This window comes from Phalaenopsis equestris, unplaced genomic scaffold (genome assembly GCF_001263595.1).
Source record: "Phalaenopsis equestris unplaced genomic scaffold, ASM126359v1 Scaffold000002, whole genome shotgun sequence".
Classification (NCBI taxonomy): domain Eukaryota; kingdom Viridiplantae; phylum Streptophyta; class Magnoliopsida; order Asparagales; family Orchidaceae; genus Phalaenopsis; species Phalaenopsis equestris.
Window position 1 is genome coordinate 6,099,694 of NW_018164444.1, and position 11,350 is coordinate 6,111,043.

General features: G+C 32.1%; 1 protein-coding gene across 4 annotated transcripts in view; it reads left to right on the top strand.

Moving 5' to 3' along the window:
- The first annotated feature begins 279 nt into the window (after positions 1-279).
- Positions 280-11,350, top strand: part of LOC110022174 — a 23,434-nt gene continuing 12,363 nt past the window's right edge. For all 4 annotated transcript variants that reach the window (XM_020721002.1, XM_020720993.1, XM_020721016.1 and 1 more), the window contains exons 1-6: positions 280-538; positions 809-953; positions 1,404-1,664; positions 2,204-2,285; positions 2,827-3,023; positions 9,725-10,029. In XM_020721002.1, coding sequence (XP_020576661.1) covers positions 306-538; positions 809-953; positions 1,404-1,664; positions 2,204-2,285; positions 2,827-3,023; positions 9,725-10,029 — 1,223 coding nt within the window. In that variant the 5' untranslated portion in view covers positions 280-305. The remainder of the gene's footprint in view (positions 539-808; positions 954-1,403; positions 1,665-2,203; positions 2,286-2,826; positions 3,024-9,724; positions 10,030-11,350) is intronic.

Here is an 11,350-nt window from a genome sequence, read left to right on the forward strand (position 1 = left end):
CATTGTAATATTTAAAATAAGAGTATTTTTTATGTGATATGGAAGTTGAAGAATTTCTAAAAAGTATTGAATTATTCACATATTTAAAATTTAATAATAATAATAATAATAATAATAATAATAATAATAATAATAATAACCAAAGAATTGAGTGGTATGTATTTAAATAAAACCCAACGAGCCTCTCCACCATAAAATAAAATAAAATAAAAATAAAACAAAATAAAATTTTATGCTATAAATATAAAAATGGATCCCCAAAACAGAAATCAGGGTCTAGGAGTTGCCCTCTACCACTATTTTTGATGCCAAAATCCGGTGCTGTTCCGTCGATTTTGGAGCGAATAACCTTCGATTCCGGCGAGTCTTGGCGGGAAGTCTCTAGAGGCGGATGGGCCACCGCGACGGCGCTGCTCCTGATCCTCTTCCTGCAGCTTGTGAGGACTTTTACGAAGCGCAGAGCCTTCAGTACCGATCCGGCGAACTCGGTGGCAAGGTCTGCTCCGGCGAGCTTGCCGCTCGGAAAGACCGCAAATAGGTGAGTCTTCGTTGTTATTGCTTTTCAACTTCTTTCTTTCTTGTTTCAATTTGCTGAATCCGTCTCGTCTACTTGGAGTCGCAGCTATTTCTATTTTGCTCTCTTCATCTTCTCAACTGGAATTCCTTATTGCTGTCAATAATGATAACTAAATGGTATGATATTATTAGACTTTAATTTGGTGCGTGATTGGGGAAATGACCGGATTTGATAGTTCGACATTGCATCGAAATTTTGGTGCATGAGACTGATTTTTAACATGCGTTGCAGGATTTCAGGTATCATATGTGATGCTGATTTGAAGGACCTGATAGCTGATTTGGACGGGAAGAGCAATGAAAGAGAGAAATGGGAAAATGTTATTTCTAAAAAGAATGGCGGTGTTTCTTATCATGCGAGCTGTTGTAGACCCAAGGTAGGCTTCCTTTCAATCCTTCTTTCTTTCAGTTATCGGACATGATGCGATTCCCTGAGATATTCTTATCGAACTTGTATGGAATCTGAAATCTCCAAGCTAATCCGTTTTTTTTACATTGCTAATTTGATTCCTTCGGATTTAATCTTTTCGGAGATTTTCAGAATGTAGCTTTTGTTTATTTATGTCACGGCAGGTGAAATAAATGATTTCTGATTGGAAAATTTGAATTTGTTAGCCTTCAGAACGTGTCTATTTGAATAAATGTTGTAGTTTTCAAAAGGATAATAAGAATGAAAGTGATCTTGTATGGCAGATTGCTGTCAAATAAAGCTATTTTTTACTTTTCTAAAATCACATGTTTGTGTAATTTTATCCACGTTTCAGACTTTCAGTGCAATAAAGTTTCGAATCAACCCCCAGTATTGACATGTTTTACAATCTTTTCAGGACGGCCCCTTGAAGTATGTTAGTGTTACCATATTTGATCAATGCCCTTCTGAGCTATTACGGGACTTTTATATGGACAGCCATTACAGAAAAAAATGGGATAAAACTTTGGTTGAGTTTGAGCAACTGGAAGCTGATGAATACAGTGGAACAGAAATTGGGCGCTTGGTGAAAAAGTTCCCTCTTTTAACTCCGAGGGAGTATATATTGGTGTGGAGAGTGTGGAAAGGAAATGATAAAATCTTCTATTGCTTAACTAAGGTACATTCTCATTACTCTAAAATTTTGTAAATAGAAAGCTGCTGGTTTTGAGACCCAACTTGGTCCCTAGCAATTGATCTTCATCTCAGGCGATTTTCAACACTTAATATTTCTGTGTTTTACAATCTTTTTCTATGGATGCCACATGCCAGCTTTGATTTGGGAATACACCAAGAAACACCAAATCGAGGTGCTAAGCATCAGGGAAATGTTCAGGATTATATTTGTTTGCTATTTCTCTGATTGGTGTCTGTAATGTGGTTGTGATCAGGATAAAATAAATTGATAAACCATTGTTTTCAAGGCAGCAAAATAATTTATACGATTTTCCAGAAATGCAACAGGTGGACAGATCTTAGGAAAATGCGTACTACATGTTTGATGGCTGTTTTTAATCGTCCTTGCAAAGGCTTAGATAATGCATTTGAAACTTGAATTTGAGAAGTTGATTTACTGCATGTATATATTTTTCCATGTATTTTCTATTGAGATTAATATTTTGACAGGTTTGATTTCTTTGCTTCCTTTTATGATCATAGGATTGTGAGCATCGTTTGGCTCCTCAGCAGAAGAAATTTGTCCGGGTTGGATTCTTCAGATCTGGTTGGCGGATCAGGAAAGGCAAGCAATGAAGCATCTTTGTTTAATGCAGATTTTTGTTTTAATGTATTTGCAGGACTATTAAGGAAGGACAAATATATCAGATATTGTGGAAATTCTGTTTCATACTTCGTTGCTTTGATTCCCTGTGATGTTTCTTTCCACACAGTTTGATATCCAAATGAACAAAAAGTCTGTCATGTTGTTTATCTAACATTTTTGTTCACCACAATGCTTGTTCATGAAAAATTTTAACCACTCTCATGCTATTGGGATGTCAATAATTACATTCACTTCATTATCCTTTTTTGGGTGCTTCGGAGAGGTTGGTTTGCTTCTTTTCTTTTTAAAAACATGGTTGATGTCTTCATGCAATTACTTGTTGATTGTTTCATAATTCCAATTTATTAAGTAGCTATGAAAGAAATGTTCATTTATCAATTCTCTGATACTTGTTTTGCTTGGCCTCTTCCACTGATAATGCCCATCTTCTTGTGCTGCCAGCTACGTTTATTTCTCTTTTTTCATGGAAATGATATATTTTTATATTTCTATTGTATAGTTCCTGGTACAAATGCATGTGAAATTGCTATGTTGCATCAAGAAGATGCTGGACTGAATGTAGAGATGGCAAGACTAGCTTTTTCTAAGGGGATATGGAGTTATGTCTGTAAGATGAACAGTGCGTTGCGAGAATATTCTACCCATTCTGGAGCTCAGTCTCCCTCAGTTGCTATAATGAATAAGCTTATACAAAAGGTATCAACATTTTGTTGGCGTAAATGACTAGAAATCATAGAAGATTTGAATTTTATGCTCCGTAGCTTTTTTATAACACTTTCAGAACAATTTAGCCTTTTTTATGGATTTTATATAGTGCTGAGGCTTAGAGTTTTTAATGCTTTCGTCTGATTCATTATTGCTCTTGCATGGAAGAACTATGCGGCTGCTTAAATATCTTTTGAGCCCTTCGTTGTGTAATTTCCTTTCGAGTTGGATGAAGTCTTTCATCAAATTTTATTTCTGTTTAGCTTTCTGTAAACAATAGTGGTTGGTGCTTGGAGGTTAATGTATATTAGAAAAGTTGAACTAATAGCATCATATCCTTTGTTCTTAGAATTTATAAATAAATTGCTTTAATGCCTTACTGGAAAAAAAAGGGTATCTGCCGGATTATGTTTTTTATTTCCATACTTTCAATTCTTTATCTTGTGCAATTTGGCTATCTAGATTCAACAGAATCCATGGTTTTATAATTCATCAATAATGCATATCAACAACCGCATTTGAATGCCAATGACATATGACATTGCCTTCACTCTTCTAAAGAGAGGGCGAGGGTTCGATTTTTAAAATGTCAAATAGCAACTACATTTGAACCCAACTGAACATGACACTAAACATTAGCTAAAAATTCAAATTGAGTTTAGAGTATACATATGGTTTCCGTAAACATAGTTTTTATCTAATTCAATAAAAAAACTTTTATGCAAAATTCTAAATTGTTATGAGCGACCACAGTTTGATGTAATTCTCTTTGCTGAAACTATGGAGACAAAAAATATGACATTATTCTTCAAAAGCAGTTCCTCAGAAAAAATAGTTTGACATAGCACTTTGGCTTCACAGATTCTATTAGCTTACAGTTAATGTGTAATCAATATCATCATTACCTCTCCTGTAACATCTCAATCAAATCTAAACCACTCTAGTTTGTTTGATCGAATATGAATTGACTAAAGTTGGTTCGATTGAATTGCTTTAATCAGTTCACTATTTATATAGCGGGAAAAAACACAAAAATGAATTGTTTCCTCAAGAGCATTTGAGACTGAGAGAAGGAAATGTGCAAGATGAGACAAAGCACACAATTAGGGCTGTAAAAAAAGCTTGTTGTTCGCGAACAACTCATGCTCGAATTATTCGTTAAGCGAGCTGAACACAATTTTTTGAACTAGAATTATAAACGAGCTGAACATGAACAACTCTTTATTTGATTGTATTCGACTCATTTTAGCTCAAAATAGGAAAATTATATATGTAATTTATATCATGATGTATCATCTATATTTATATCTAAGTTTAAATCACAATAACTTGCGTGGTATTGTGGTTCTATGCTTTTAATTGCATAAAAATTGTGCATGTTTGAATCCAACACCTACATCTATTTTTCTAGTTAATTCAAACGAGTCAATTTTGAGCCGAACACAAACACACTATTCCCAAAGAATTTTGAAAATGAGTCAGTTTCAAACAAAATTAATTTTGAATGAGCCGAACAAGAGCCAAGCCAGAGCTCATTTAAGCTCTGCTCGTTTACTGCACACGAGCAAGAGGTGTGGTGCTGAAGGGCAACTGTTGTGTGTGATTGTGAGAGGGGCTACTGTGCAGGCTTGAGTGTGAGAGAGAGAGCACATGAGTGGAGAAGTAGATGCAACGATGCGAGCTTGTGCAGGTTCTTGCGAGGATGGCAAAATCGGTGCAATGAGAATGCTTTAGTAGTGAACAAATGACTTGCAGGTTTCAGATTATTGTTTGTGCGACAAAGTATGTGAGTAGGCTCAATTTGCACTCAAGACAATCTTGACTCCAGAAATATGATAGTTACGACTAGAGCATGAAATTAAAGCAAATGATGAGATTTCTCTTCTCTACGGATTGAATTAAGGTAAACTTAAATCTAATATAATTTTTTTTTTCACTTTTTTTTTCTTGAAAATAAATGAATTTGAAGCCCTGGATCTCTAATATATTTAGAGGATAGTTTTAAGTTAGTGATTTTGCATGAAAAAGAATACTAATAGAATAGCAAATGAGAATCGGAATATCAAGAAGATATAAAATGTGTATTTGTTGAGATATGATATTTATGAGAAATTCTGAATCTAATCTCATCTAGATTTATTTAAAAAATTAAATTTGAAATATTAAAAAGATAATTTTAAGTGCTAAGGTGTATGTTAAATAAATAAAACATGTTATGCATTAACTTGAACAATCTAATGTTTAATGATGATTTATATAAGTGAATGAAATAATAACTAGAACTAAATTTATCAAAATTTAATCTTCTCATTATGTAGAAGTCATTAATGTTGACAATTTAATTGATAAATTCTAAATATTATGATTAATAATCATAAAAATAAAATTATGACAAGATGTCAAATATTTAATTAATTTTAGAATAGCAGTAATGATTTTTTTATGTAATAAATTGATATTAATTGATGTAACGTGTGTGTGTGTGTCCGGGTGGGGGGGACAAATTGCAATCATATAACCGGAATTCGTGATAGGGACAAATTGCAATAAATCATTAATATCCTGATGAAATAATCGAATTATTCAAATGTATATTATTATTTATCATATAATATTATTAAAAAATAATGTATAATAAATAATAATATACATTATATGATTTATTATTTAATTATATGATTATATGATTAAATAATCATATAATCATTTAATGTGATTATATGATTTTATATGAAATTATATAATCATATAAAATTTCAATGAAATAATTGCGAATAAGTTAATAATATGCTAAGAAATAAATTAGATGATTTAAAACCAAATGATGATTTATATCGTTGAATAAGAACATATTAATTAAGTTGAAATCACATTAAATTAATATATATATATATATATAGTAAATTGATCTTGTACATTGTTATGTGTCGGATTAAAGTAGTCATGGTCTAATAGGTAAAAAGGCAATAATAAATCATTTGACATTGAGGTGAGTCATACCTTTTAAATTGTAATAATATTATTATTTTTTAAAATGCATTTGATAATTATTTAAATAAACAATACTTGAAGTTTAATATTGACTTATATATACTTCTACATGTGATCATTATATCGAAATGTATATTACATTATTTTTAGCATGTTAAGATTTTTTTTATTACATATATAGATTATTATAGAAATATTAAATTAATATGAAAATATAAATGTAATGAACTATTTTGATGTTTATATGTGTATGTTAACTGATGAAGTTCACGCTCTTATAATACTAGCTAATGATTCTAAGGTACTCATGGACATAAAATTGGAAAGAAGATATTAATATTTAAATACTTTGAATAATACATTTTAGATGATGCCTTTGAGATATATATAATTTATAAAATTATAGAGACAAGAGAAGATATTTTATTGAAGAGCATAATTGAATGTTCTGAATCTTCATAAATGGTCATTTTTAAAATTATAATTTATCAAATGATTTTATCTTTATTCACTGTATTTGATAAGCATGCATGTTGCTTTCTTTTCTGTTATGTTAATTTAATTTAGATATATAATTATTTTTCAAATGATATATAATTTACGATAATTTAAACTAACATTTTATAGGTTTAAGTCCTTGGCTAGAGAATGAATAAAGGTAGAGAAAAAAATCATAAAGAGTGTGGTCAAATTAGATGAAGGTAATTATATTTTTGATTCTTTTACTTCTAAGTTGGTTATATGTGAAGTGTCGTTGATGTGATGCTCATGACCGCACTTGTTATACTAAAAATTAGAGTATCATTAAAATATTCGATTAGGAATTCTAATTAAATGGTGCAAGATACAAGTCATTATTAACATGCATACACTTGTGGCTTTAGTTAAGCTAAATGACATCACTAAATATTCTTATAAGCCATCTTTTATTTTTAAGATTATTTTTTATTCAACATTTTTTGGCATGTGGATTCGATGGTATTCGTTTTTGAGATTGATCTTGAAGAAAATTATTACTCTGATCGTTTTATCTAACATGTTATCAAATTGAGGTATAGGTAACCTATACTTGAAAGTGAATTTACTAATGACCTCATGTATTAGGTATCATTTTTCGTTGGGGTAAGAGGGCGATAACTTCACATGTAGATAAAAGCTCTTCGATAAAATATCCCAGTAACAAATCATCAACCTATTATTTGAGCTTTGCATGTTCATTTGGGCTCACACAGTAGTAGGGAAAATCAGGGAGTGACGATCCATCAATCAACTCTATAGCATGCTGGATTCTTGTGAATTAAGATAGCTTATATGGATCTGATTAGGATAAATATATTGTTACTGAGATAGAAGTTCAGGCAACTCAAATGGAAGGGACTCAACAAGTGTTTAATTTGTGAAAAAAACAACCAGGATAAAATTGATATTCCAACTATAGTATCCTGTTGAATTGAGGTTTATTAATAATATGAAAGCATTTCTATTCTATTGGAGCAGATAAATCCTAAGGTTATTATGAAGCAACCTCTTCATACTTGATAACATTTAACACGACTCCTTGCCCCCTGAAACTTGAAGGCATATGTGTGTCCATAATATATGACATTATTGGTCAAAAAGCTAGGGTTCACCTCTACCACAACGTAGTCATTGATATTTTCATTGAAGTGATTCACAAACTCAAGATCTACACGCATGTTTCATCGAGGGAAGGTACTTCTCTAGTGTCTAGTTTTGTCAAATGTAAAGTAAGTAGCACTTGATGCTTAAGAATTAGTTGTTCCAACTGGAGCATTTCCTTAGGGATCACTGAGTTCTTGAGGAGCTAATGAGATGGAAGGTGTGAGACATAGCTGAAAGCTACTTCTAGATGAATGTCTACTTTCCTATAAAGTTGTGATTTAAGATATTGCTCAATTTTAGCTACAACTTTTAGTGTTTCTTCAACGGAATAAACTTCTCTAGTTAACATTTCATGAGGATATTAATTCATAAACCATATCAAAATCTTGAGATCATCATATGATGATTCTTTCTCACATCTCTATGGGTCATCTGCTTATTAAAGTGTGTCATGTAATTAAACTTAACACCAGTCATAGGTCGTGGTTGAAATATGGTTATCTCAAACATGAGCACATGAAAACTCAAGGGCATATATTTTTACTTTAAAGAGTCTTCAATTTCATCCCATGAAGTAATGAGTAATTGTCCCAATCATTGAATTTTTCTTTTTTGTGAGCTTTATCTCGTATATTTTGGACTTCACATGAAAAATCAAAGGCATATAATTTACTTTAAAGTCTCTTTAATTTCATCGGATGAAGTAATGGGCAATTGCCCTAATTATTTAATTTTTGTTACAAGCTTAATCCCGTATATTTTGGCACGACTAATTAGCTTAACACAGGCAAACCAAACTTGTTTTTAAGACAAATATTTGTTCATGGCAACCAGCAATATCAAGGACTTTTGGTTGAGTTGACCGTTGAAAGTAGATGTTTTAAATTTTAACCCGTATAAAGACATAATCATCAGTTTTTTGATACGTACATCATGTGGCAGCATATAATTGATCCATTCCAGATATTGATTCTTCATAATGTTGGGGATAAGTTCTCACAAGAACCATATGAACTACAGCCATCATCTTTTCCCAGATGTCTTTCTGCTTAACGTCCATCTATGATAATCATAGAACTTGTCCATAAGCTATGGATCGAGAGGAAGATAGTTGAATCTGACAGGAAGTATTGACAGAAATGATGGGGAGGGAGAGGAACATTTGGAAGACCTTCTCCTTCTCTGGTTGGTGTTTAAGTATTAGATTTTTTAACGAAGATTTTGCTAACCGCCTAACTTTTTATTCTAATACCTTAAATCTCCTTTGAGGTCCATTAAAGGTTTGTTAGTGCATAAGTGTGAGCTTTTCTATTTTCTTTTGCAAGAATTCACAAGGATCTTGTAATTATGCCCACTATGATTTGGCATAATAATCTATATTTTTTAATTGTACTTTTTATTACTTGACTGGGTTTTTAACATTTTTAAGAGCCTAGATGGCCTTATTTGAGATTTTTTATTTTTTTTTTTGCAATATTATAGATCTTGTTGAGTCAATGAAAATCAAGTACTCTTGTGTAAAATTGGGATTTGAAATGATAAAGCATGGAAAACATATTGAGAACTATCATGGAAGATGGAAATAGAGATTTTTTATGCAAACAATTTTTGTTTTTTGAATGATATGCATTGTAATGAAATTAAAGACACAACTACATGAATAAGTAACCAACATGATGAATTAGTGATCTAGAGTTTTTCACTTAGTTTTAATAATTGGATGACAAGTTAATTTTAATAATTGGATTACAATTATGCGAAGACTTTTTCTTACATTTCAATAGACTCCATTAGTTATAACAAACCATAGCCGATGCATGATTTTTTTTTTGAAGATCTTGATTAAAAAATGAAAAATACCAATTTCATTGTTACTTTTATGTGAAGGGCTTCTAAACTCATGATGTTAAGCAAAAATTCAAGTCTGAGCTAATATCTGTTGTAGCTCCTAATGCTTTACATTGTTATATTAATGAAGGCGTCATTATGATCAATATGAACACCAAGTATAGACGTAGCATAAAGTTTTGGATTCAAATTTAACAAATAAAATGTTTCTCCCTCCCCCAAACTTTCAGGTCCCCACTTTTATAGAGGATGATGTTGGAGCAACTGGTTCAAATCTCTCTAACATCTCATCTGATGATCCTTGTAGCAGCCCAATCATTAGGAACACACTGGAAAGTGCAAAATCGAAATTTCCTTCCAAGTGGATTGCAAATGGGCTTCTTCTAATTGGTGGCGTCGCCTGTCTTTCTCGCGGCCGTTCCACCCTCGGCATCCAAATCGCCTTGGCTTGCATTGTGAAAAAGCTGTTGAAGCATGGTTCGACATCGAAGCAACCCGAGCCTGTTCGTTCTTCCAGTTTTCATAGGGAGTCCAGGTTAAGGAAATGACTTTAGTCTTTAGTTACTTCACAATGCTTAGTTGCAAGTGTAAAAATTGCAAATAGATGGAAGTTTATAGCTGTGTCAGAATTTGCAATACACTTGACTTTTGTAATTAAAAATCTATTGTACTGTGATATTGCTATATATATATCTATATAACTAATTATTTTGGCGTGCCTGCGTGGAAAATTTAACACTATATATTGATTTTGTTTGACTTAATTGTATTATGGCAAGTGCGGAATTTATTATGTTTGTTTTTAACTCTGAGGGGCTGTATGGTAATGGATTTAAGTCTTGCCGGGCAATAACAGATGACAACTTATTTGGGAGGGGCTGTATGGTAATGGATTTAAGTCTTGCCGGACAATAACAGATGACAACTTATTTGGCGCGGTGTGTTTTCAAAACGCACTCAGGCCTATTTTGGTTGGGTAAACTGTATTTTTTGTAACTTATTCAAAAAACTGCGTTTTCAAATCACTGAAATCAATTTTTTCTCACCGTTTCTGGCTAGCTGTGGTGACAGTTTTTGGTGACAGTTTTTTTTAACTGTTGTCTTTTTTTTTTTTTTTTTTTAAGTTGTAATGTTCTCAATTCCTTCTTTGTTTTGCAGTAAATTTTGGATTTAATATATATTATTATTGGCATGATTTAGTAAATAAGAATTTGTAGGATTTAATAAAATTGCTAAAGTTGTTATTGCACAGCCCCTTAGTCTACCTTCCAAAAAAAAGAGTTAAATCTCAGGAACAAGCTCTGGCTAAACAGGATGGAAGTCTCTCAAGATGGAAGAAATATTACATGTGTTGCAAGTATGTGCACGGGACCGACCGATCTATATGTGCCTAAAAAAAAATTTAATACACATGTTTTTACTCGCATCTAAGGGCCCGTTTGGAGCAGTTTATAAATGCGGCGGAGTTTTTTAAAATACAGTCTAACCGTTTGGTTTGCACGTTTTTAAAAATGTTGTCTGTCACGTTTGATTTTTTTACACTAGGTGACTGCGTTTTAAGATAAATTGTTTATCCTGATATGCACAAGCGGTCCCAAATAGACCTTAAATCGTCCTAACAAACAATTGCTTTGCGCTTAATATTTTATGAGGATTATCTTACAAATAAGCAGCGTAGAAGCCAAGTGAAGGTGTTTTGGAAGATTTGAAAACATGCGTAATAAATGATAGTTGTGTCATTTGTCCTAATATACATATTTAGAATTATAAAGTATTACTGCACCTCAGATCAGTGTGTGTGTGTGTGTGTGTGTGTGTGTGTGTGTGTGTGTGTGTGTGTGTGTGTGTGTGTGTGT